Source organism: Coloeus monedula (assembly GCF_965178545.1).
Source record: "Coloeus monedula genome assembly, chromosome: 3".
Taxonomy (NCBI): domain Eukaryota; kingdom Metazoa; phylum Chordata; class Aves; order Passeriformes; family Corvidae; genus Coloeus; species Coloeus monedula.
Window position 1 is genome coordinate 6,074,426 of NC_138783.1, and position 27,690 is coordinate 6,102,115.

At 44.7% G+C, this 27,690-nt stretch overlaps 1 protein-coding gene across 1 annotated transcript; it reads left to right on the top strand.

The window, feature by feature from the left end:
* Positions 1-594: 594 nt before the first annotated feature.
* Positions 595-27,690, top strand: VGLL3 (vestigial like family member 3; the record flags this gene model as incomplete). The annotated part of the gene is made up of 4 exons (XM_082278166.1): positions 595-687; positions 9,747-10,002; positions 15,194-15,694; positions 22,079-27,690. 4 exons carry the CDS (start codon positions 595-597, stop codon positions 22,120-22,122), a joined length of 894 nt encoding a protein of 297 aa, XP_082134292.1. The 3' UTR covers positions 22,123-27,690.

Here is a 27,690-nt window from a genome sequence, read left to right on the forward strand (position 1 = left end):
AAAAAACCATTTTGGACCAAATGTGGGGAGGGAAGAGACATTCCGGGCCAGTTCAACCTGCATCCAACGTGCATCCATCCTCCTATGGAACACGTAGGTTCCTCCTTCCTCCCAGATGAATTTCCAGGATAAATCCCTGGGGAGCTGATACAGGTGACACCTATCCAGGGAGCCCTCGCTGCTTAGGCTGGGCTCAGCTCCTCACGGACCGCAAAGCGGCACCGGGGCGCTTCCCGCTCGCAGCCGGGAGCGAGGGGGCCCCGCTCCGAGTGCCAATAAATGTTATCCGCGGGGCGCTCGGAGCGGCGGGCGGGGCCGGGCAGGTGCTGCGCGCCCGCGGACCGGGCGGGCGGGCGGGGCGCGGTGCCGTCCCCGCCCTCCCGGCGCTGCCGCTGCCGCCGCGGCCGCCGGGGCGCCCCGCGCAGCCCCGCCGCGCTATAAGTGCGGGCGCGGGGCGCGCCGGCCGCCGAAGATGCGCTGGCAGCCGGGGCTGCGCGGCGCCTGGCCGCGGCCGCCCCGCGCCGGGGAGCGGGAGCAGCAGAAGGAGGAAGAGGAGGAAGGGGGAGACGGCGGTGGCGCGGGGCGGCCGCGGCCATGAGCTGCTCGGACGTGGCCATGCAGCAGCCCGCCCCGGCGGCGTGCGGGGCGCCCCGCTATCTGGCCGCGCCCGCGGCGGGCTGCGCGCAGGTGAGCCGCGGGGAGGGCGGGGCTGCGCGAGTGGCCGCGGTGGGGAAGACTGGGAGGTGCGGGGGCTTTTTGGGGAGGCCCCCCCTCAGCGGGCTGCATGGCGCATCGCTGGCTGCCCTGGGCGGAGACCTCCGCCCCGGCCAGCCCGCGATGCGCTCCGCAGCCCCCGGCCTGATTTGGAGATGCGGGGAGCTGGTGAGGCTGCCCCAGAGCAACGGAGCCTGGTAAGACCTCTCCTGACAAGAAAAAAATGATTTCCCCCCAAATTCTTGTATCTGGCGGGTGGATGTTGGCTTGCTCAGCTGGAGTGGGGCAGGAGGAAAAAGTTATTTCCTTACTTCTCTCCCCCTTCTGTCCGCCGTCGTGCCTTACTTGACGACTCTCCCCGCTCGCCCCGTTTGCCGGCACGGAGCAGCGCCTTCGCCCCGCGCGGTGCGCTGCGGTCCGCGGCCGCGCACACGGGCGGAACCTCCGCCCGCCGGCGGGACGGACCCGCGCCACTCCCCGCGGACGGGGCGCGCCGCGCCGCTCTCTCCGGCACTCCTGGAAGATCGTCGTCTCCGGCGAGTTTCCAGCTGAATTTGGTGATCAGATGTATTTCTTTTTTTTTTTTTTTTTAAGTGAATCAGGAAATTCTTATCAGGCTGACAGCATTTTTAGACTATGCAGTGCGTGGGTGAAGTGGGACTAATATTGACTTGGCCCTAGTGTAGTCATCTGAGAATACATTTTTTGGTTGTTGCTGCATTCCATAAGGTTTTATCATTATTATCCGTGAAGATTGTTTTCTCCGTACATGGGAAGTGACCCCTAGTATCAACTTGCCTGGGAGACACGAGTATGGGCTAAAACATTAAAATTCCTATCGTGTGTTGCTGTTTTTTTCCTTTATTGTTGGGAGACAGAGCCCGTTTGCAGAAATGATACCCTAGTGAACTTATCCAGGTTGCTCATGTTCACTCTAAACGCAAGCTCTGGAAAACTTGTGAGTTCTGCCTCTTGCAAAGTGCCTTTGCTATTATTTCTCTCTAATCTAGGTCACAGCTTGCAGAACCTTCCATCTGTTCAGTAATTTTGCTTATGAAGTTTGTCTTTGGATATCTGGAGCTCCAGTTTGTAGCCTCTGTGATTTGGAGAGAAAAATAGATAAAGAATCACTAATAGCCTGATTCTCTGCCTGAGAGACCTAGAAGTAGAAAAGCACAATTGAAAATTTGCTGAGCTTTCTGACATTTAACTCTGGAAGTGATTGTCTGTATTTCTCTTCCAGATCTGTAGAACGCTTAGTATGGGGAAATCTCTTAAATGATCATGTCATGTTCAAGTGCAAGTGATTTTTCTTTTTAAGAATAAGTATGAAATTTCTTCCTCATCCAAAAAACAGGGACATATGTAAAATGTCCCAGAGGCACCCTAATGAACAATGAAGTTTCTTGAAATTTCGTTTTAAACAAACTGAGTTCTTGTGGGTTATGCTGTTTAACAAGTAGAGGTAGATAAGCAAGGCAAGAAAAGTAGATAGCCCTGATGAGCCAATACAGCTCATGAGTCTCTCCTGGCACCAGATACTACATTTCCACCTAAAAGCTTTTTACACATGGCTATCCAACACATTATTGTCAATTTAGTTTAATTAATTCTGATTGCACTGGTTTTACTGGCACACTTGGAGCTGAAGGGTCCTCACGAGCTTGTTTGATGCCAGACTGAAAAGCCGAGCTGTTGTTGCTGGAGAAAGTGTTACACCCTCTAATTCTAACAGCTGCTGACTTTAGAACGGTTCATGTATTTTCTCTGAATCCAATGTTTTCTAAATTAAAAAAAAAAAAAAAAGTAAACATAAAATGAGCTCCTCATGCATCTGCAGTCATAGTGGAAAGATTTATTGTTTGGGTAACGAATGACATTTTTGCAAGTCTCTGTTCCTTGAGAATAGTCCTGTCAGGGATGTTTAATCAACTGGTAGAGAGCGTAAGAAAGAAATATGAAGAATCTGTTGCCAGGTTTTTGGTTCTTACACATGTGTTCAACATGTAAAACACTCCTGCACTCTCTGTGAGGATGATGACCATTTTAAAGAATGTTCCTCCTTGCTGGAATTAAAACCATGGTTTAAAAATAACACTGAAGGAAGATGAATTAGTGGGATATCTTAAAAATAAGTCTCTGCATTGGAGATGATAAAATGGAGCTCACCCTTAAAATATCCGAGGACTCCACCGAAGCATTTTTCAGGGTTACTGTACTATGCTGGTGTCTTTCAGTTTGTTTTCTGAGAGAGGAAGCTCTTCCATGCTGTGCTGCTCTTGGCTTTCCTTTTCTTCTCAGGTCAAGGAGATGTAGGTGTGTTACTCTAACTAAAGCCTGTGCATCTCCACAGATATTTGTAGTAAAGCCATCTCAAAAGTGTAATTGTTATGCCAGCTTTGGAAATTAGTTCTGTGTGCTTTAAAGAGCCAAGCAGCTCTTTAGCTGTGGAGCTGCCATTGCAGGCTCAAGTTCTGGGCCCTAGGGTCTCTCTGGTGAGCCAAACCCGTCATGTTTCTGTGGGTCAGGGCCAGTGACTGCAGCAAGAGGAAGGGGGTTCAAATGGTTGTTTCTTTTTTTTTTTAATTTATTTTTTTAATGGGAAATCTCAGGCTGCTTTAAAATGATGGACTGGTGTGCACCTGGGTTGTGCCGAAGTGGTGGTGTTTTTTTAGGGGGTGGTCCATCATGCCTTTTTAAAGTTTCCCCGCCCTAAAGTTTTATTATATATTATAGATCATAAATATAATATAAAATAATTTTTAAAATTATTTATTATATTTATTCCCGTGTTTCTGTGTCTGTATTTTTTCCTCCCTTAAAATCAGGACAGAATTGATTTTTGCCTTGCACAGAAAGGCAGAATTTCTGGAAATGTAACTTTCACCGGTCCTTAGCCAGGAAAGGACTTGCTGGCAAATTAATTTAGATGGGATTTTTTTTTTTTTAAAGCTCTTAATGGACTGAAGCCTGAATTCCTCTTGAATGTTATTGGGAGTGGAGGCTTAGCACCTTAGATCCTTGAGATTGCTCAAGTCCAGGGTGTTTGCTGGAGGGAAGTAAGCGAAACATGCATGTATACATGCTCATAGGGCGCCAGAATGAACTGATGAAAGTGGGGTGTGTCCCTAATTTTACAGATAAATCGGGATTTCCGTACTCCTTTGCCAAAAGACGGAGCGAGTGTGTGCTGGTGTTAGGATACGAACGTGTTTCCGTGTCTGGTGGGAGCCGTGCAGGCGTGAGGGTAAAACCCTGCAGACTGGCGAAATTAAAATGCTCTCTGCTGTCCACTTTCCTGAGGGGCTGTGCAGCTGCAGGAGGGAGCTTTGGCTTTCCTAATGGCTGGGTGAGGAATGGGTGTAACGGAATTCGGAGAGGCTTTGGGAACACGTAATTGGAGCAGAATCCCATTGTATTCCCGGCACACAGGGGCGGCTTGTCCTGTCACGTCAGGCTAGGCACAGCAAGCTGCAGGGCTGAGGCTCAGGTGGGACTCACCCTGGCTCTCTAACACACCAGCTCAAGACCTTTGAAATGGGAAGTTCCAGTAAATGGTAGTTTTGGAATTTCTCCATGGTATGTAGAGGCAAGCCAACATCTAAGCCAACACCAACCTTGCTAAATCAAGTCTTGCATAAGGAGTTGTGATACACTCAAGTCAGACTTTTTGCTGGCAGTGCTGTAGACAGACTTTGTCCAGATAAGGGCTTGTCTTCATTAGCAATTTAGGTCACTAACTCGGCTCTTCCTTCCAAACTGACAGAGTTGCAGACAAGGACAGGTCGCATTTGATGCTGTGTCAGCTGGCTGTGGCTAAACCCCAATCACATACTGTAACTTGTTTTGTCAGTAAAGTTCCTTGCATCATGGGCTCACAACTTTTGAGGATGGGCTTATACTGCTTATGCTGCGTGGCAGTCCGCAGATAACAGCAGAGCATGGCTTCACATTCAATTTTCGCAGTTCAGCTCCTTTCTCAAGGCTATTCCTTTGCTGTTTGCTCTGCTGGCTTCTCTGGAAGCTGTATGACCCATATAACTCACCTACTCTCTGATTTACGGGATGTAAAACCTGGGTTAGGTCTTGCCCTGTGTGTGAGGTTTTGTTTGGTTCGATCCCATGAGACACCGCTGATTTAAAAAGTTTGGTTTGCTTCACTCTATCATTCTGACTGGGACCAAATTCTATTTGATATTCTTCTAGCTACATAAAATTGGACCTTTATACTTTAAGGGTACATCTCTGTTTACATGTACAGCAAAAGATTTATAAATTCATTCTTTTTTCACCATTTCTCTCCATCAGCAGAACATAGCAAGATCTCCAGGCTCTACTGCTACAAATCCAGTGGCTCAGCTGGAAACAAGCTCTCACCTTGCTCATTTGTGTGGGTAGAAGATGTTTCATGTTTTTAGGGCAGTGCCATAAATACATCTCTCAGGCTCAGCATTCAGTGCCCTGATTGCTTGGAATTATCTTCTTCGTTGAATACTTTCTGTGTTATCAATAGGAGCCTGCTTGGCAGACAGCTCCACAAATGGAGGCCTGTCTGAGGATTTGCCTCGAGTTTGTTGCTGGAATTCCTTCTCAGAAACTTATGTCAAATGACAGCCTTTTTCTCAGGATAGGGTCATATAGTGTTTCCTCAGTGTAGTTATTCTTTATTTTTGGTTCCTGTTCTTTTTCTCATAATGGAAAATCTGTAACAGGTGGCCACAGGCACACCAGACTTTCATGCTTGGGAGCATAAAGGACCATATGCTGTATGGTGGCATGTATGGAGATAACAAATTGTAGGAACAGGCAACCAGTTTATATGAAAAACAAGAGCTGGCCTGAATTTTTGATTCAAACTTGGCTAAAGTAAGATCTTCTCTGTTCTCAAAGTGTGGTTGTTTTGGGGTTTTTTTGTTGTTGTTTTGCTGGCTACTAGCTGTTTTCTGCTGGAAGTGAATTTTTTCGGTTTGTGAAGAGGAATGTTCTGACATTTTTACCAGACACTCTGGGTGAGACCCGGGACCCTTGAAGTCAGTTGGACTTTTGCCACACGCTTTCATGTGGCCAACATTTCGCTGCATGAGAACTGTGTTGCTTGGTTCTGGGTAGGGTATGTCAGAAAATAACAGGAATCTTCGAGGCGGGGATTTTGTGCGAGATTTTGGACTACACGTTTTCTTGGTCTAAAAGCGCTCGGGGAGACAGGATAATGGTTGTTCAGAATAAACTTTCTCTTTAGTATTCCCATATCAGCAGTGATATGCTGTTGACCTTTAGTTTCCTTTTGTTGTACGATTTGAAGTGAAGGGTTGAGGTTTTCTTTGGAATTGCCTGTTTGTTAGTATATAAAATAAAAAAAAAAAAATGCAATGTTGGTTGAAGCTGAATTCAGCCTGGGCTGTACTGCACTATTTACCCAGAGACTGTGCCATTTCAGCCATGAACTAGGATCTGTTATCTAAGGGATCTAGACACTGAATTTCACTGTTTTCCTTTTAAATTCTGTATTCTGAATTTAAATTCTGCATTCTGCATCTTGGCCAAGAGAAGATTCTGCGTGTTTGTTTTGTTTTGCTTTTCAGAGGCTGCCTAATGTCAGTCTCTGGTGTAAGGAAGGGAGAGGTGTTATTTCATGAATGTATTGAACATTGGCAAGAGATAACACCGTGTTTGGTCAGAAAATACTCTTTGTAAAGATCTTACTGAGGTTATTGGGTGCTTAAATACATGCCAGAACTGTTCATATGAAAAAGTACAAGTGAAACTGGACTAGCTGAGGTTAGTTAACATAAACCGAACTCGGTGGTTGTGGATTTTTTTGTTTTTGTTCCCTCGCTCCCCGTGATTGTGGGACAAATTCATTTAGCAGCTGATGATCTTGCATAGTTTTCCACTCACACAACTGCAGTCAGAAATACTATGAGAAGATTACTGTTAAGGTCAGAACAAAAATTAGGGAATTCGTGTGCAAACAGGGTATTTTAGGTGATTTGGGGGGAAAAAACCCTCACATTATCAAAGAATGTATACAATGGAAAGGATGTATATACATTGCATAAAAGGAAAACTTGTTGAGTCACTTTCTCTCACTGTAGTCTCTTATTTAAAGTGTTTTGCAATTACAGGCTGATAATTTCTTCCTGAAATGCAAATTAATTAGATCTTTGTCTGATCACGGGCTTGCTGCTTTGAAAAATCTTTTATTATAGAACTCTCATCCTTTGCAGATAACTCACTGCAAACCACAACTTTGCACCGTAAGTAACTTCAGTCTGCACACAAGGCCTTGTGCTTGTCCACCAGTCCTACTGTCTTTTTTTTACATTAAAAACCAGGTCAGATTTAGTGTTTTCCAAAGGAGCAAGTGCTCAGAGCATCTTGTAATGACTGCCCATGGACTGGAGGGGAGGGAAGAGAGTTGAAATGGAAAACGAATTAGATTCTTAAGCTGTGGAAGGGAGAACATTCCTGCGCAGAGAAGCGACTCTGGAGATAAGTTTTAATTTCCTGAGCTCCAGTCCCTGTATAGGAACATTGAAAGACTTCCTTCCTGATCACCGAGTCAAGCCAGGGGCTGTATTAGCGGCATGTGTCTGTCCATAATTGCGTGCTTGTGCATGCATTTGCATAACTGCAGCATCAGTACGAGCACCTGTAGGGATGGGAGTCAACTTTTAACATGTGCTGCCTGTGTTCAAGGTCTGGCATGTAACAGACCTATTTAGATTTCTCTAAAGGATCTCTTTCATGCATTGTCTCTGCTCGAAACGCAAAGCCCAGCCGAAACCAAAAATGAGAAAAGCACCCTCCCCAACCACTTGCTTGCCTTTTTAAGAGGATCTGAGTTGTGGTGCAAATCCAGGAATGGCCAAGTCACTGAGGTAGATGCATTGCAGGTTTCCAATGTCTCCTGTATGTGCGGTGTTGCTAGAACTGTTTCTGTCTTACCGAAGTCTCAGTGGTCCGTGGTTACTCCGGCAAAACCATGAAGCTCACTTTGAGTGATATCCTAGTTAAGCATTTGGGTAACAAGTATTAGGGGACCTCTTCTGAGACATTTGTTTGTTTACAAAAGGCACAAAGCATTTCCAAAAAATGTACAGGTTACCCCAAATTCTGCCTTTGCAAAAATTGTTTACAGCCTCTGTTTCATTTTAGCAATTCTAGTTTCTAGTGAAACTGCGCCGTTTTGCTCTTTCTGTGGTTTTGTTTGTTTTATTTGTTTTTACAAGTGAATCCCAGCGGTTCTCCCCTAAGTCTAAGTAAGTAATATTGTGCTAAAGTGAGCCACAGTATAACTTGCTTTGTGAAGCACAGATTTACTTGAATTCCAGGCCATTGCCTGGATATCCCCAACTGAAATAAAATTGTGTACGTCCCTCACTGCAGTTTGTGCAGCAGCATCTGAATTAATGGTATCACTGAGATGTTTTACATTTATCAGTTAACCCACAGGAATGTCAGATTAAGTTGCCATGAGCTTTTAGTATAATAGGTTTCAATACCACTTGTCAATAGCTCTTTCTTACAGTTATTTTTTAAAATAACCGTTCATAATTAGGACTTCGCCCCAGAGCATTTATTTCGAATTGCAGTGAGAGAGTTCATATCGGATTATATGATTTTAGGAAGCACCAAATTTAAGTGTATTGACGGTACACAAGGTCAGAAAATGACTTTCAATTATTTTTAAAATGTACAAGCCTATTTACTGTAAAAATGAAACTTTATAGACTGTGTAGTTGTTTAACTTTTTCTATAGAACTACTTTGGAAAAAGGGTAAAAAAGCCATAAACTTAAAGAGATTCTGATGGCACTAGAGTGTTGCCAAGCAAACCATTAAAGATAAGTCAAACTGTAATTCTATAGGAATGCTATGAAATACTTCTGCATATGGACTGTAGTTGTTTTTGGGTTCCTGAAAGTGCTTGTGTGTAAAGTCAGCTGTGGAAATGGCTGGCTAGCTAAAAACTATGATTCCTGCAGCTTGACTGTTCTGGGGAGAGGGTTTTTTTTTGTGAAAACTGTTGTAAAGTGGAACATCTGAAAAATATGTTCCATGCAAAATGGATCTTCACACACATTTATTTTGACATTTAGGTCTGATTTGAGAGAGAGAGAGAAGATTCTGAAATAGCCATTCACAGATGGCTTGTGAGGGTTTTACTTTTTTATATGCTTCTCTGTGTTTTTGGTTTGGGGTGGATTTTTCTGCATGTGTTTGCGGACTTGTCAATCCCCCTCTTCCCCCAGATCACATGTTTAATTTTTTATGACTTGAATTTTTTGTCCTTTTTCCCAAAAGCTGGTGTTTAAAAAAAAAATAAAAAGGAAAAAAAACCCTCCCACCCCAAACCAACCAAAATACCAAGATCTCAAGCCCCTGATCAAACCCCAATCACCAGCCCAAGGTATAACTTCCTGTGATAAAAATTCTGTTGTCAGTGAGTGAAAACTTAGGCATTTTCTGGAGTTTGGTAAAACAGCAGAAAATTTTTCAGGAAGCAGGAAACTCTCTCATCTTTACCACTCCAGCAGTAAGTGTGGGGAATCCAGAAGGGCCCTGTACGCTCAGCTGGAGGAGTGTGGCAGGACAAAACCTGGTGCTTGCCCAGCTGGATGTGTGAAATGCAGATGCTGTGTATCTGGCCACCCTTCCACAGGGCTGGGCTCGACCTCTGTACCCTTTATTGATGGGAATATCCTCTCCAGGTGGGAGTCAGGAGGGAATTGTTAGTGCCTGTCTGCTTTCTTTTGAAAGTATTGAGTGAAAGCTGGTGCTGATAAGTGGTGGTTGTGAAACATGCCTGAGAAGCAGGTCCATGTGTGTGAGAGGAATAGAGACTCTTAAGTGGGCACTGGTATTCTCTTCTTTGTGAAATGCCAATGTGAAATATCCTGGTAGCCCAACTTAAATAATGTAATGAATATGCAATGTATTCAGTTATATTTTGTTAAGGAAGCCATATGTTGAGCTTCCACTGAATGCCATCACTGATACATCTCTTGTTTGTTTTGTTTCTGATCCCAGAAGAAGTTAGCTGTGTACAACAAGATGCAGGAGTCTCTGGAAGTGACCCTTCCCAGCAAGCAAGAGGAGGATGAGAAAGACCAGCCTGCGGAGATGGAGTACCTGAACTCTCGCTGCGTCCTGTTCACTTACTTCCAGGGAGACATTGGTTCAGTGGTGGATGAACACTTCTCAAGAGCTTTGAGCCAAGCCAGTAGCTTCAATTCAGAGACTGCCCTTTCCAAGAGCAAGGCAGGGCTGAATCCTCTGTGGAGAGGTAAGACTTGGGCTGCGTTGCAGTAACAGACATTGCATTGCAGCTGAAATTTCACTTCTCTGTGGAGGTGGAAAAATCCCCCTCAAATCTCCAAGAACCGAGGAGCTTCTTGGGTTGAGTGATCTGAGGTGTTAAAGGGGCAGAGAGGAGCCAAAGGCGTGGAAGGAGCAGGCGTCTCCCGCTCCTGCCATATCCTGTCTCTGCCAGGGGCTGGATGGGAGGGGGCAGAGCTCACGTGGCTTCACAAATGTCTGCTGCAAGGTTGGAGGCTTTTTTTTTTTGAGCTCCAAGTGTGAAACTTGGCCTGTGAGGCAAGAGCAAAGCTGTTTGGGATCCTGGCCTTGGACATGAAGGAAACCTATGCAGCCTTCTTGAGTGACTTTGCCAGGTGATTAGGATTTGTCCACGGCTGCTTTCCAGGTGGGGAGGAGCCAGCACAGGATGGAGTAGGCTGAGGGGCAAGCCCTGGCTCCTGTGGCTGCAGCCACGTGGTGTTTTCCATTGCAGCCTGCTTGTGGGAGAGGTACAGATGATGTTATGGCTTGCTGGGTGTAAAATGGGGATGACATTACTCTGCCTCCAAGCAGGGAGCAGAAATGTGGTAGGTTCTGTGAGGCATTTACTCGCTGTCCCAGTGCCTACCTCTTGTTATGCCCATAAATGCTTGTATACGTTTCATGTTTTGATGTGACAAAGAGCAGATCTTGCCAGAGGCACTAGGTTGCCCTTACAGACGAGATTTCCGAACTGGTGACAGGAAAAAGTGTAACAGTGAGATGCTGTTTCCATTTTGTTGGATGTGGCAGTCTGGGTGTTTTTTCAGTTACCCACAGCTGCATTATTTCTGGTCACATCCTTATGTGGACTGGCAGAGGGATGCAATCTAAGCATGGTGAGCAATGGCCTTACACTGGGTTGGTGAGAGAGATACTGGTGGGATCTGAGCAGGAGCAGTGGTGTTCCTAGTCAGTGATGTGGAGGTGAGACTGCGTTGATGAAAGCCACGGATCCTAAAGAGAGATGGGATTTTTGGAAACAACTGTGAAGAGAAAAATAGCACAGAAGGATTTGCTTTCCAGAAGGATGATGACAAATCCGAGGAAGTTTAAGCAGAGGTCAGCAGAAGTGGCTGGGGAGCTAGAGGAATTTATGGCTTGAGCCGGGACCATTAACGTTAATGGGAAATTTTCCGTTGACTCGACTGAGAGCAGGATTGAACCTATGCTTACTAAAAAGGAGACTGAAGCATTTATAAATGGCCCAGACAGGCTATAAATGTTTTAGCAATGGGATCAAGGCAGTCCCCAGAGACCCCATGCCCACAGCAAGCCCTCTTCAGCAAGCTTGAGGACGTTCCGTGGGTGGGGTTGCGCGTCTCCCCTTTGGCCTCAGACATACCCTGTTGTTTTTCCCTGTCTCCCCCTGTGGTTTCACAACCATCCCCAGAGGACTCTGCGGGGGACATGGGTGGCCTGGTGTGAGGGTTCTCCAGCCATGCTGCCTCCTAACCCCATGTGCCCCATGCCCTCAGTGGGGAATGGAGGTCTGCATGTCCTGAACGTCTTCTGGGAATAAAGTAAGGAGATACGCCCTGTGCCTCCCCTGCACCTGCTGAAGGGGCATGGAAATCCCTGGGGAGGCTGCTGGGTGCTGAGAGAGCTGAGGGCATTTGCTGCTTCAGAGAAGAGAGCTTTATCAGGCCCAAATAGGTTTCTGCAATATTCCTGCTTGAAAACAATGGAGAAGGAACAACGCTGACAGCTTGGTCTTCTGGTTTACACACGGTGGCAAAGATGCTCAGTTAGGGCACACGAATGTGAATTTGTATCCTATTAGCTAAAGAAGTTAAAGTATCATTAGCTTGGAGTTCTTCCATAAACAACCTTCATGGGTAGTCAGAATTGCTGTCAGTTTCTTACTCAGAGATAAATGAGAAAGAAAAAAGCCTTTGCAATCGCTGTTTTGGGAGGTACAGGTTTCAGTGGAAAATGTGTGAGCATGAACTGGCTCCCCAGCTCACTGCATTTTCTCCACTCTGAAAGGAGGGATTAGCAATGATTTTAACTTTTTTTTTTATCTTTTTGTGCTTATTTTCTTTCTTTTTTTTTTTTTAAGGTGTTCTCATGAAAGTGCAAACTCTGATTTTATCATTAAGGTGATATTTCAGGGGGTTTTTTTGTTTGTTTTGGGGAGGGATTTTGCTTACATGTAAAAAGTAGAACCTGTTGTTCTGAAAAGAGCAAGTTTTCATCATTTGTATGTTGAAACTGCTGATCAGTTTAGACTAAAAATTTATTTGAAAACTGTTTTTTTTAATAAAATAAAAAAGCCTTATGACAGGCTCAAGTAACATGAATATTCAATTGTAGGTGTAGCTGCCTGAAATCTTTTGCAGGTGCTAATGATACCTTGACACTAATGTTACCTTAATGGTATTTTTATAAACATGTTTTTCTGTGCTTGAAAGCGTTGGGTTGTTTTTCTTTCTTACTTTTCTCCCCTCTTGCCTTAAGTGAGAGCTGATGTTGTACTAGAGAAAGCTCTATACGTTCTATCCCTCCCAGTGTGTGCACCTCTGGCATGTTTCCAGTGTGTGTTGTGAACATTTGGGTTGGCCACCATGAACATTTGGGTTGGCCACCGTGAGCATTTGCATCAGCCACAACTTCGTGGTCCCTGGGATGTTGCCTTGTCCCAGCCTCCCTGTACTTAGGGTAGGAAATTGTGGTAACTGTATTATCCTTCTTGGCGGACAGTTTTTGTTAAATGCCTCCCGAAAGGCCGTGGAAGCACAGAGATTTTTTTATTTTTATATTTTTCCTTGCTCAAGGACAGTGTGGAAAAGGCTGTTTCAGCATCTTCCATGGAGGCCAGGTATCCCTGAACACTCGGGGTGGGTGAAATCTTCCTGCATGTTTGTATAACCTGGATGGAGCCTGTATCTCCAGTGGCAGGACTGACCTTTCCCCAGTGAGGGTGGCCACACTCAGTGATGCCCGTGGGGGCTGGTCCGTGACAGAGCCAGACAGCACCGATGGCTTTGTGAAACCTGCCCAGGTTTGAAAAATGGAGATGACCAAAAATGTTTTCTGTGGCCTAGACCTCCTGCATGACTGGCAAAGCCAAGCTGTTATGCAATCTGGGATGAATTCATGTTGGCAAATTCGGTGGTTTAAAGTGCTCTCTCCTGTTATTAAAGCTGTCCTGCAGATACTTTGTGGTTTTCTGTGCTTTTTTGAAGTGCAGTGCTTTGGATTTAGGGCTTTTCCATGTAGATAACAGCCAGATAGTTTTCAAAAACTTGATTACAGAGGTTAATTTTTCAGAATACTGGCAGAGCATTGTCAAGCTGTGCTCCTCTGTTAAGCAACAGACTGGACATGAAGTTGGCTTTTTTTTTTTTGGGTGTTGGCCCTGCTGCCAACAGCACAAGCCATACACACTCGCCATCTCAGTGTAATCCCTTTTTACAATGAATGGTTTACAAACAAGGAACGATACCAATTTTGGAGGAGTGCTCGGGCTTCTGTAAGATGCTTGAAGCTCTCTCCAGTTTCCAAGCATGAATTGCAATAGAAATACATTGCTAAAAACAACACAACCTTTTGAAGAAAACCATGTTGGGGTGCAGTTTGCCAGATAAGCTTGCAGCCTCTGAAGCATTTTGGCACAAAGCATCCTCTGCATTTGTCCATGGTACAATTGCAAAGTTTGTTTCCAATATTGGAAGTTAATCAGACTCTATAAACTGCCTAAATCAAAGCCAATTGATGTGTGGAAGAATTTCTATTTTAGTGGATTTTAAAACAGAGACATGGGTGTCCTAGTGATGCAGTCACAAAACACTTTTAAGTTTTTTGTTCCCTAAATATTTTTGTATAAGCAAAGTTCAGAGGCAGGCAGGAGTGTTTGAAGAAATCTGTTCGTTCTCAATGGTGTCTTCACCCAAGTCTCGTTCCAGCTGCTTATTAAACAAAGCAAAACAAAAGGTGATTTAAAAAAAAACAAAAAAAAAACTTCTACAAAAGTTATGAGGAACAGAGGATTCCTTGCCTCATCAAATACTAAACTTCCCTGGCTTTATTTCTCCATAGGCTATTTTTATGACTGTTCTTTCATCAGAGGCGAAGTTCTGTATTTTTATGTTTCCATCTTTGACCAAAAAAAAATCCTGTTGGAGCTGAGACATATTGCATGGAGCAGTACTTTCTAGCATGAGCTCGCCAAGAGGATTGTGAGAATGGAGATGCCAAGACTTTCCTACACATCAAAAACACTAACTGCTCCTTCAAAAGAGGAATTTTTAGAATGTGATTTCATAATGTAGAGGTACTGGAATCCATTTAAATATAAGCTGAGTCCTAGCTGTAAGAAGCAGCAAGTCTTATTTCTGACAAAAACCTGTTTGAGCAACAGAGATGGTTCTGCTTGTATGCTCCTATTGGGTACAGGGCATCATGGTGCATTCTGTAAGGGACTAACATAAGCTGGGTTAGATATGACCTTTATCCCATCAAAGCATGCAATTAGTTTGAGAAGATCAGGTATTCTTTTAGCCAAATGTTTCTTGTTCTGCAGTGCGAGCTGGTTCTCTCTCCTCAGAAGCATTTGCAACCACAACAGCTGCCTTTCTAAATGATGTGCTCTGCTCTGGGCAGGAGTTAGCCTCTCCTCACAATTCCTGTACCAAGGTCCTGAGAGGGCTCTGACGCTATGGCCTGAAGAAGAAAAGTCTTCTTGGAGGGGATCTTACGTTTATAAAAACGTAATGGGAGGGAATGAAGATGGGAGAGCCAGGCTCCCTTCAGCAATGCATGCTGACAGGACAGGAGGCAATAGGCAGAGATTAGAAAACAGGAAATTCCATCTGAATACAAGAAAACTTTTTGTTTTGTTGGGGTTTTTAGGCTGGTTTTTGTTTTTGGGGAGTTTTCTTGAGAGGCTGTGGTGTTTGGATCTCACTCAAAATCTGACTGGACATGGTCCTGGACAACCTGCTCCAGGTGACCCCACTTGAGCAGGGGAATTGGACTAGACAATCCTCCTGCTTCAGATGTCCTGTGAGTCTGTAGTTACTGTGGAAGCTGAAGTTCAGCATTACAAACTTGAGTGTAGCAAATCATTGTGGGGTTTTTCTCACGAAGTGTGTTGTTCAGCTTCAGTTATGCTTCACTTCTTTCCTTTCTACCAGAAAGCTCAACAATTTCAAGCCAGAGGAGCAGTTTCCCAACCTCGTTCTGGACCAGCTCTTACCAGCCTCCTCCTCCACCCTGCTTAAGTGGAGTACACCCCGATTTCCCCGTGACTGCACCAGGCACCTTCCCGACACCAGACCCCAGCAGCTGGCCAGGACACGGCCTTCACCAGACTGCCCCACCTCCTCCCCCTGCTGCCTCTGAGTCCTGGCATTACCCTTTAGCATCTCAGGTGAGCCCTTCGTATGCACACATGCACGATGTGTACATGCACCGCCATCACCCTCATCCCCACATGCACCACCACCATCCCGGCTCGCACCGAGACCCCCGCTACGGCTCCCTGCTGGTGCCGTCGGTGCGCGCCGCCAGGATTCCTGCTCCCCAGTGTGACGTGACAAAGTCAGACCCCGCTGCTGTCACCAGCACTACCTCAGCTTGGGCTGGAGCCTTTCACGGAACCGTGGACATTGTGCCAAGTTTCGGCTTTGATACAGGTAAGACGGTTTGATTTTTTTTTTGTGTGTGTGTGTGTGTGGCTTGTTTTAGCAGAGATGTGAACTCCCTGCAGCTGGAGCTGGGCTGGTTCTCAGAGCCATGTCCAAATGGATTTTCAGGGGGGAATCCCTCCTGTGATTGCTGTCAGGGCAGGTGAGCTGTGAAACATCCAGCTCTCGCTGTCTTTGCTGAGAGACCTTTGTCTGCCTTGGTCCCATTCAAGCTGGATGAGTTGAGACATGATCTGCATTTTTTGTTTGTTTGTTTGTTCTTGTTTAAATCTTGTGGGAAAATATTAGTTATGGTTCCATGGGAAAGTTCTCAGCTTGTTCAGCTAGTTCATATGTACATTCACCAACATACAACTCCAATGAGCTAATAACTTGCAGTACATGAGGACCGCATCTTGAGGTGGACCAGCTCAGCATTTCCTTCCTCTGTAGTATCCAGGTGTCACATGGAAAGTAGAGGTGCTGATTGAGCTGTGCTCACCATCAGACTAAACATTATAGGGTCTAGGCAGAGACCTGTGAGTTAAATTCATTTTATTGCAAGGTCTGTAGTATGAACTGCAGACCATGAGCTCCATCTGTGTCTGTGAGCTTTGAGTGGCAGGCTCTTGTCTCAGTATCAGGAGCAGCCTGGCAGCCCTCATTGTTTGAAGTTTCTTGCAGTCAGGTGATGGGTGACTGACAGTTCCCAGTGTGTCCATCCTGGAGCTCACAGGCCCCACCAAGGGCTCCTTTTTTTTGTTTGATATTTATCTCACCAGCAGCGATCTTTGCAGATTAGTACTTCTTAAAGACAGTATGTTATCTGATTGAGGAAACACTAGGTTTGTAGCTTTGTTCCCTTTTCCTTAAAGTGTCTGTCTCCCTTTTGGATAGCTCTGCCTGACTGGTTCCATGTGTGAGAAGCACTTCTTTGCCTTGATTAGTGGGCAGGGGGACAAAAATGGGTGGAAAAAAAAAAGCTGTTTTGTAAAGATGAAATACTATGAACCTAATACAGATTTCCCTCTCTTCCTTTTAAAGCAACTGGGAACCAATAATCTCTTCTAAATACTGTGCCACTTGTTGTCTTGATGTCAGTGAAATTAAGAAAATGCTTATTAGGATTCTTAACACTGGACAATTTATGTATGAATAACATTTCCAGCTATACCAGCGAGACAAGAATAATTATATTTTATGCTTTTGGGTACAGAATGATAGTCTAACCAGACTGGGGTCTTGAGTTTTTACTTTGTGACAAATTCCCTAAGGGGGGAGTGAGCTGCGTTCTCTGAAGCACAAGCAGACTGTCACTGCTGCTGGTTTAAGGGACGCTTCCCCCTGGACCAGCCCCAGCAGTCCAGCTGCAGTGCCCTGGTATTTGACTAAACCTTTTGGGGATGGAACTGAGAACTAACTGCATGAGGAATTGTAAGTCAGGAGAAACCACTACCTGGCTTAGGTACAAGTCCAGCCTAGACTGTGAGTTGTTTTTCTCTTTAAAGAGTAAGTAGCTCAAAAAGGACTCTGGATCTTAGCACTGCCTTAGAGAACAAACGCAGCTTTGGCTTGGTGCTGTCTGCTCCTTGTGGAAATCCCTGTGGAGGGGTACAACTGGGTGCTGCTTTTGTCAGGATCCTGATTTGGCAGTGCCTTGCATGTCTTTTGGTTGCTCAGCGTGGGAGGCAGTGGAAAGGATCTGAACTATTAACTTCTCCCCCATGCTTGATGTGTGGGTTTTAGTCCATGAGTTCTGTGAGGGAGAAGAAAGAGGAGAAATGTATGGCTGGTTTGAAGAAACAGAATCTCAGCAGACCAACATCTCACTTGTTTGAGACTATTCAAAGGGGTCACACACTGAAACACAACAGTAAAACCCTGTTAGGCAGCCCCAGTTCTGGAAACAAGGGTGCAAGCAGTGAAACACAGCAGGCAATGGAAACCTGTGACATTACAATTATTTGCTCTCTTCCCCTGCACACTCATCTCTCCTGTGCTTTCCAAGCAGAGGCTTGCTGGGAAGGGCAGGAAGTCCAAGCTCCCTTTTTAGCCTTGCCTGCAGCTTATGCAGTTGAGACAACTGCTGTGGTTACAGGCACTTGAGGCGTGGAGAGAAGAGGGAGCTTCATTGTCTCAGTGTTTTGTGTCCACATCCAGCAGTGTCATCACAGGGACAGTGTGGGGACAGGAGGGGCCTGCTTGAGTACCACACGGAGGCACATCCAGCACTTGCTTCATCTGCACTCCAGGGAAAGTGGATTATGCTGGATAAATCTCCACATCACACAGCATTTCATTACATCTCACTCTAACGTGAAGCAGCTATCTCAGCCAAGAGGCTACAAACTCGAGGGCCTGGAGAGAGTGAACTGGCTTTTAGTGACATAAAGTGGTTTCTCCAGAGTAGGGTAAAGCCATAGTGGCAAGAATATGTCAGTTCTGAAAGTGTTTGCTCATATATCCCTGGAGAAAATCACCTGTGGAGCTGTTAATATATCAAATTCCACGAGTTTCAGGTGATTTATATTAAAGAAGTTCATTTGGTCTAGACGTTGCTTTTTGGAATCCTTTAGATACAAACTGGTTCTTCCCCCGCTTACCATGGGTCACATTTCTTGTGCTGCTGTCACATGATTATAAGAACATTTGAAAAATTCCTCACGCTGAATTATGTGGAATGATAGTGTTGGGATCAGGGCAGGCTGGCTGTAATCTTAGCCTCTTGCAGCTACATCGTTGCATCTCGGCCATGCTGAACCAAATAATCGATCTCATGAATGGATGATGCTGAATCACTTCAGAGGTTAAGAGCAGGTTCCCAGTGCATGCACAGTGTAGTTTGGGAATTTATGTTTCAGAACACATTGTGTGGGACATCAGCACAGCGCCCTTCACAGAGCTGGCAAACTATTGATCTGTCTTGCACATCTGTTTGAACTTACATGGTCCTGTTTTGGGGGATGAAGAGGGATTTAGCTACCTGATTGCCATAAATGTGGCTTAATCCTCACAGTGTAGGCTGCAAATTAACCCTTTTAGAAGCTTCTGTATCAGTACAAGTGACATTAAAGAAAATGCTGGTCTGCATCAAGAGCTATTAAAACCTGTTAGGTTTGTGTCTGCTGGTGTGTAGCATCTTTCCGAAGTGCACACGCTACAATGCTCTCTAGAAAAGTACATTTCATATCAAGCATTGATATAATCACATTGGAATAAGCACAGATTGTTTGGAGCTTAGGCCTCAGTTCCTTGCTCTGCTGATGTCAAGCAGAGCAAGGTTGGGCTGTCACCAGTGCTGCCTTTGGCTCAGGCCTGCAGCCATAATCCAGTGTCACCACTAAAGCTACCTGCTCACGTTGAGGGTGCACAAGCCACGTCCAGCACTTGAGATCAGAGCTTGAGGAGGGGAATTTCTACCTTGCAGTGTTGCTGGTGGTTGTAGCCATCAGTGCATCCCTCAGGAGCAGGGTGGGAGGTTGTCCTGCACACCAGGCCCTTCAGGTGAGCAGTGGGATCTGGCTGTGCTGGCAGCCCCTGGGGAGGAGAGCAGAGCAACTTGCCTGGCTGTTGCAGAGCCCAGGAGGATATCCTGTCCTGCTGTGGGACAGATGTGCTGGAGGAGGCTTCCTGCAGCCCCAGCACACTAAAAGCAAAGCAGGACTTTGGCATGAGTGATGCCTGTAAGTCTATTAAAATTAAGGTGCACATTCTTTATCCTGTAAAGTTGTGCACATTGAGATGAATAATTTCAAATTTAGGTGAATCAATCAACAGCCTTTAGTCCTGACTTACTATGGAAACTCCACTTTTGGAAATGCCAGTACATCAGTGTGAGACATTGAATTTGGAATTTGAGGGGCCAGTCCGATCCCTTCTGTACATTTGTCTCTGTTCACACACATCCCACAAGTTTGTCACAACTCAGTAAATTTGCTTAGATGTTCCCACAGAACCTGCATAATGTCTCTGTGGCAATTAGCTCTAATGTTGGTGTCCTAGGGAAGGGGAATTGTGCTGGAGTGGCAGTGTTGGCTCGTGCAGTGCAAGTGAGGATGTCCTTGCTAAGAGGAAAGCACTGCAGCACTTCCACTGCGAGTGGAAGCTCTGGGTGAGTACCAGGGTTGGCCTTGGTTTCTGTATTAGGACTGCAGATGGCCTTGCCTTGAAGGAGATAGGAATTTAATGAGGAAAAGGCATGGAAAGTGTTCCGCATTCATAAATGTAAATAGGGCAACTTTGGTTTTTTGGATTGTTTTCTCTGGCTGTGTAGAGTCCACAGCTATGTCTTAAACCTCCTTGTTAGAGTTATTTGTGTCTTGCAAAGACACCTGCCTAGGAAGGTGCCTGTTCAGCTGGTTATTCCTCTTGTGCCACTTGCTGCTGTCAGGTGGAAGATCTCTTAAACAGGTGTGTGTGTCATTTTTTTAAGCTGCAAGGAACCATATAACCTGTTTCTCTTCTAGGCTTCCATTGCCTCTGGTGTCCTTTTGTGCTCTACTGGTGAACTTAAATGACTTCTTTATGCTCTGAAAGGTTTCTGCTGTCTGACTCCCCTTTTTTTTCCTTTTTTTTTTTTATCATCTTTGTTTAAAAAAATTGGAAGCAGCAGGGGAAAAATAGCCCCAAATTGTCATCACTAACTTTGAGGGAACTTTGAAGGGAACTAACAGCAGTTCATTATGACTGTCTGTGTACAATGCTGCCAGGGAAACAAATAGCTCTTAAGCAACAAGGAGACATCTTCATTGAATAAAGAGCCTCTGAGCATGTTTTTATAGGCATGCTCTAGCTGAGGGATATCCCAGTTTTTCCAATCTGAAGAAATAGGTACAAGTGCATGTGAAATGGAGCAGAAAGCACTAAACAAGGTTTGGTGCACCACACCCGTGGGTTCTGCTTTCCCTGTCCCTTCTCTTCTGGACACACAGGTGTTTGTACCCTGCTTGGGAATCCTCACATGGATAGAGCCATATGCTCTCATCTTTTATGTGAGTGCTAATTGCTTTGCAGCTCAGCTCTCAAGTGTTGATCATCATTAAATATTTAACTGTTTGTACTCTTAATGCAAGGAGGTAGCTGTCAGATCTGAATCCTCCATGCCCGTTAGGCTTTCTGAAAACTTACGGGTTTTCTTTTGTATTTCACTGTGTGACTGGATATGGAAACAAGATTCATGCCTAGCACATGGATCTGCCAATTTTCACAGGGTGAACATCAAATGAACATGGAGCTCTGATGGTTACAACATCATTGAGGCCTGGAGTTAGCTAGTGGTGAAATTAACCCTAAATTCTTAGCAGGTCAGGTGCCTTGGTACACAGGGCAATGTATAGGATGACACAGTAGAGCTTTGCTCTCGGTGTAGGAATGATGATTTATAGTGGGAAATGGACCTTCATTTTGTGAAACGTGGTTTACTTGCCTCAAAATACCGAGGGGCAGGTTTTAAATGGTTGAGACTTGAGTGCCTTACTACCTCTAAATATACGTGCCTGCATCTCTCTCCTTTACTTTCCCTATAAATGAACAAGAATGTATCTTTGGGAAATGTAATCCTCACCTCCCCGTCTCTTGTCTGGATTTGGGGTTTACGCCCTGTTAGGTGTGAATCTAGAGGAGATTGAATCCCTCTGGAGCAGAGAAATCCCAGATTATAACAAAAGTTCCAAGTCTATAATGCTCAAGCCACAACACAGCACCACATTTATTAGATAGTCCTCACTTTTTACAAAGGAAAATGTTAGAGGAACTTACAACAAATGCAAGCTGAAAACCATTAATTTTTCCCATGTGGAAGCACTAGCCATTCTTGGCTGAAAATCTTACACTCTGTAGGTGAAATTGTTTGGGGTTTTTCGCATGTTGCAGGAACATTTTCCCTCCCTCCTCTTTGAGGTAAAAATGCCACAGAAACTGTGAAATCCTGAATTGTCTCAGGCCTTTTCTAGAGGAGATGGTGTCTGTGGCTGGCCTCTGGCAGGCAGTTTGCTCTGCTGCATACTGGATAATTGATGCAGACCTTTCTGGAGGGGTTTTTCACTCCGTGCCATGCTCCGCATTAGCTCAAACCAAGGAAGTGCATACAGGAATTTTATCACCATTTCTGAGCTCCCTGAGCCAGAATCAAACTTCCCTGTGGTTTAATCTTACCTCTCATAACCTGAAAAGTTTGGAGCAGTAACACTGTTGCTAACAAGTCCTTTAAACTGTTAAATTGTGGGGTTTTTTTAATTTTCATTTTTCTTTCGTTTATTTATTTTTTTAATCAAAACGTGTTTACCTTTACTTCAGTTGCTTGGGGGAGGGGGGGAAGAAAAAAACCATCGAATTTATTAATTTAATTAGCATTTACTAATATTAATTATTTCCCTTTTCTCTTCTGAAATGTAGGTCTACAGCATCAGGACAAGAGCAAGGAAACTGCTTGGTTCTGAAGTGCAGAGCGATTAAGACCAGCTAGAGCTGGAGTCGGCAGAGCTGGGTGGGTGATACAGCAGTGGTTGATTCCTTCTGCGTGGAGCAAAGGACACACATGAAGATGAAGAGCCAAAACTATTCTGGTTTTGCTATTGAGCCTTTTATTTGTAAGGCCGTTTATGGGTCCCACAGTGTTGGAAGAAAACCAGAAACCTAACTTTTCTTTCTTTCCTCATCTGAGCCTGCTGCAGCTGGGCAACCTAACTCCTTTCTGCTCCTTTAACAGTGTTTCGTTTTGTTCAGCTTGATATTTTTATGAACAGTCTCAATAGTCAGGAAAAAGACTCTCCCTTGACTACAGTGCGCCTTCTTTCAGGAATACAGTATTTTGTAGCTCTTTGTGCATCTATTTTTGTAGAAATACAGAAAGTTTGGGTAAGGATTGATGGGCTATTTTAGGATGACATATTTTTTTAAAAAAAATTGTAAAATTGTTAAGTTCTGTTTAAAGAACTTGCTCTCAGAGAAGCACTGGCAAAAATGTATAAAATGCTATTTTTAGATGTCTGTGATGTGTTTGTGCATTTTGGGTTTTTTTGTTTGTTACCTCAAATGTCTATCTTTCCTTTCTTTTTAAAGAGCTAAACTCCTTTGTTTCCACACTACTAGATTCTGATGTTTTTGTCCTTTTGTTCTAGCCTAAGCAAGTATAATTCGCACCTGAAGTTTCAGCCAAATATTTTTTCCTGGTGTTAGATTATAGTAAAAGTGTTTTTGTTTTTCTTGCTTCTAAAGGTGGTTTTGTGCTGTGCTGATTGTCAGAAGCTTGCAAACACCTTTAGCATAGAGCAAAGCTTGAAGTTACAGAACTGCATTTCCAACTCATCCATTCTTTCAAAATGGACCAAATACTCTTAAATCAGACACGAATATGGGCCTCATCTATGATCCATTGAAGCTGTTGAACCCAGTGCCCTGTGGGTTATGTTGCAGGCCCCTCATAGTGCTCATAAATATCAGTACAATCTTACAGGCAGGACTTTCAGGTAAGCCATTTCAAGGTGGTAACTTATAACATCAGTATTCAGGGAAAAAAAGAAAAAAATCCAGGTTTATAAAAATGTGTGGCTTGTGGAAACAAAAGGTTTTCGACTGGCCTGATCCATGTGCTGAGCAGCTCAAGGAAAGCACTGCCATTCTCAACTCCTGTTGACTTCAGAATGTGTTTGCCTGACCTCGGCTGTGCTGTGGGGCTTGCTGGACCCCAGCTGCAGCTCTGCAGTTTTGTAACCAGCTGCACGTGCTGAGCTTGCACACACCGGGGCTTGGTGGCTGCCAGGGCCAGGGCCTGGCCTTGGAAAAGCACCATGGCCACATGGAACCACAGCCTTGTGCTTGGGAAGCCCCCCTGGCCTGGGCCTTGGGTCTGACGTGCATAATAAAGGCTTTAGTTGGAGCCAGGGTGATCAAATCCTGAGTAAGGGCTGCGAGGTCACCCTGGGCAGCCGTGGGCTGGAGCTGGGTCAGTCTCTGTGCCCAGCCCTTGGGCACTCCAAGTGTCAGCGTCTGCTTAGATGGGACTGAGGTGGGCCCGGGATCAGGACCTGGGTTGCTGGATCCTGGCTGTTGCTCAGAGATGTTGCCTTCCTGCTCTGTGCGCTCAGGGTCCCTCTGTAATATTTCCTGAGGCTCTTACGAAGCGTTACATTTCTGTCACCACTGCTCTCAGACATCCCTGTTTGAAAGATGCACCGGCCGAGTGGAAAAACCAAGATATGAACACATGGCTGAGATAAGAAAGAGTTTAATTTTAAGGCACTGAGCATTGTAAATATAGTTTTGTCAGGTGGAGACCACATGGATCTGTGTGTGAAAGGGGAAGGGGGGCGTTGGGAAGTGCATGCCACTCCGAGGTTCAGGGCTCCTTCCTTGCACTGCTGCTTCCCTCCAGGCTTTTTGAATTTGATCTTATGAGGTGTTGAGCATTCTCCTTTGTCAAGGGAGAGGGCTTGACATGCTGGCATTGGAGGCATTAGGATTATATCACAATTTGGCAAGACCCTTAAGTCCCTACCTTGCTGATTTGAAGTTTTAGACAGCGTATAAATGCTGAATGGACTATGCTTAAATATTGCTTTAAAATAATAACGTTGTAGTCTCTGTGTTGGGATGATGAATTAAATGTGGTGGGGTTTTTTCCTTGTCTTTGTAGTCCATCAGTATTTCTTTCTCTCAATAAATTTCACTCTCATGACAGTTCTACATATTATTGCTGCCTTGGTGGAGCTAGCTCCTCGATTTGTCAATAAATTCATAATGCAGTGGGAAAACTGTATGAGAGGGAGTGGTGTACCAGCTGCCACAGTTCACTTTCTTATCAGGACAATACAGTTCAGGAAATATCTGAGTTCTGACTTAGGAATGTTGACAGTATTAGAAATACTGTGAGGGGAAAAAAAAATCTGATTTTTATTTTCCTCTCGACTTGGCAAAGGTGGAAATTTGAACTTCAGGGATGGAGGGTTTGGGTGGCAGGGGAAGCAAAGAAAAGGCAGCATTTCTTTTTGAGGTATGTTTGACTTCCTGAAACAGTTTAAAGCCTAACAAGAGCAGTCTGCTCACTGGCTTCCCCTTTACAAGCTTGTGCTGCAAGGGACCTCCTCTGGTTCCCTATAGGTGTCAAAGCAAAATGGGACAGGAAAGAAACAGGCCCACAGTTTGCACTGGAATCTCTTTCTGGATTGTATCACTGAGTTGTTGGTAAGTGGGGATGAAGAAGTGGGGAAGCTGTTGCCTCTTCCACCTCCAGGACTGCTGTTTTGCACCCAGTTTCCACTGCTGAACCTGGGAGTGAACTGGAGGAACTTCTGCGCGCTCTGGGAGACAAGTGCCAATAAAAACCGGCTGTCGTCTGTAGCCATTCATGCACCAGTGTGCTGACTTTGAAAGTGAAATAAATTCTTCTTTCCCCTCAGTCACTAACTGTCCCTTGTGCTAGCAAGTGAGCTGGAAGTAAAAGCCTAAGTGTGTAGCAGTAGCCCTACTTCTGTGTTCTACAATTTGAGGGATGGAAAAGGAAAAAAAACAAACCCTTCTCTGTGACAAACTTTTAAGTTCAATTCAGCAGATTTCCTTCTCTCCCTCTTCCCCGTACATGCACGCTCACACACACGCACAGAAGTGCTTATGAGAAGCAGATGCTGCCATGGTTTTGCTCTTGGAAGAGGAGGGAGCTCTCGCCTGCAGTGCTGCAGTGGTGGGGAATTGATGGCAGAGAGAAAGAATGGAAAGGTTGAGACTGGTCATGTTTCTGCAGATAGGAAAAAAAGGCCCTTGAAATCAGGTCACAGATAAGTTGTGTGTCTTACTGCGTTACTAAAGGAGTTGTTTCATTCTTTTTATGTGGCGTGTTCTGATGCTGTCCCAAGAAAGTGGATGATTCATTTTGAAAGGGCTTATAAAACATGTTGTACTCTGTCACTGTTTCTAGGAGAACATAGGGAAATTATTGTTTTATTTCAAGAAACTCAAAATACTGACCTCCTTAAAGTTGTCCAGGATTTTATTTTATTCCTGTTAATGTTGAGAAATCTGACATCAATTTTTATGTCATCATTTGAAGACACTGAGGGCTCAAGCTGTCCACCACTTTTTGAGATGCAGATGCTAGTTTTTTTCAGCAGCTCATTGCCATCCCAACAAGCAGATGGAATAGTGCAGCCACTGACTGCCCAGGAGGCTGGAATTCTGGAATTCTGGAGAGCTGAATAAGCTGCACTTGGCAGTAGTAAAATGGACTCTGTTCTGATTCCTGTCCTCACCAGACACACAAGTTCAGGTGGTCCTCAGTGAATGGCAGTTTTCTCTCCATCATCCACACCTGCATCAAAACACTTTCATGAGCAGATCTCTCATCACAGCTTTCAGAGAGCAGAGTTTTCTGGGAGGGGAGTGTCACATTTCCCCCCACCTGGCCTTAGAGTTGCCTTGCTGCACCCAGTCTTTCTGCTTCCAGGCTGTTACTTATGTCTTGCTGTCCCCCTCCCACAATTCTTCATGTGTATGTCTATATTTCTCTACAAATATATTTATACACATCCACGTGTAGCTATACCTGGTTCCCTCCATTCCACTCTTGTATGTCCTTTGGAAATAAAGTGAATGACTTCACCAAGTCTCGTCTGAGATGGAAAATGTAGGCATTTTATTTCATTCTCTGTTAACTCAGGTGTGAATAGGATTTTTCCATGCTTGTTAAAAAAAACCCCCAAAACAGCACAACCAAAACACATCAAAAAAAACCCAAACCCCTTTCAAATCACCTGATGTGTATCTGTAAAGATGACCATGGAATCAGCAGTTATGTGGAGAGGTGCAGTATGTTGCCATTCAGCAGACAAGCCTATCTCTGAATAAGATTATTTTATTTCATTTCAGGTACAAGCTTTTGTTCCATATCAATGGACTAGCAATATATATATATCCTTATAAGCAATTTAGAAAGATACCTATTTTTCAAGTGGAATTCTTGGTTTTAGTTTGTCAGCCTTTGAGCTTCTAAAGGGTATGTGGATGATAAATATTGTTTGTGTGTGGGTTTTTAAAAAGAAAGTTGATGCATGTTATTTGGAACTAAAATCTCACGTAAAGTGGGAAGGTATTTAAAAATAAATATTGCTTTTACATATTAGCCCTATGGGCACAATCTGAGAGTTGTGGTGCAGGAAGATGTCCCTTTAAAAAGTAAGGGTCTCTTGCCTGAGCAAATTCAAAATCCAGGAGAGGCAGGAGAGGTCTTGGAAAAGTTGATCTGGTGGAGCTGAGAGCAGAGATGATCCTCTCCAAAACTGTAGGTACATGATTGGGCAGACACTGGTCAGTGTACTAAATTAAGGCTGTGTTAGGAGGTTTGTTCTTATGGGGTGAACTGGTTGCCAAAGGGAATAGTAGCTGTCCCTGGAAAGCCATGTTTTAGCTGCCCTTGGTCTGCTCAGTGCCTGTGACCCTCTCCCTGTTGTTGCTCTGCAGTCTCCACAACACTGCAGGAGGGACCTATGAAAGCTGGGCTGGAGTTCCCTGGGAAATGCACCATTTGTTTTTTCTTTTTTTTTTTTTTTTAAGCTCCCAATAAAGAAAGTTTAGGGATGGGGGTAATTAAAACACCCCAGTAATTTTGTGCACCTGCTCAAAGGCTCAAGCCTCTAAGATAAATCAGCTGTGCACCAGGGCCATTTGCCTATAGAAGCTGTTTCCTCCCTTCAGTGTCCTTGGAAACCTTCAGTGGCGTGGAGATGGTTTGGACCAGTCTTGAAAGCCTGAATTGCAGTCCAGTGGTGGCCTGGGGGCAGGTCCAGCATTGATTCTGGTGAGCTGGGGCTCAGGTATTTGGTACCTATAGACAAGCAGTGTTTATAGGAGTTGAGGTTTACAGTAATTGACTGAAGTATCTGCAGAACTGTGCTGCACTTTCCCTGCTCGCTCTTTGTAGCTGTTGCTTAAAACCATCAGTCAAATCAGGGTCCCTCTCTTCCCCCCACCTGTTTCATCACCTTGCTTCCCTCAAAACTCCATTGAAATTTTTGCCT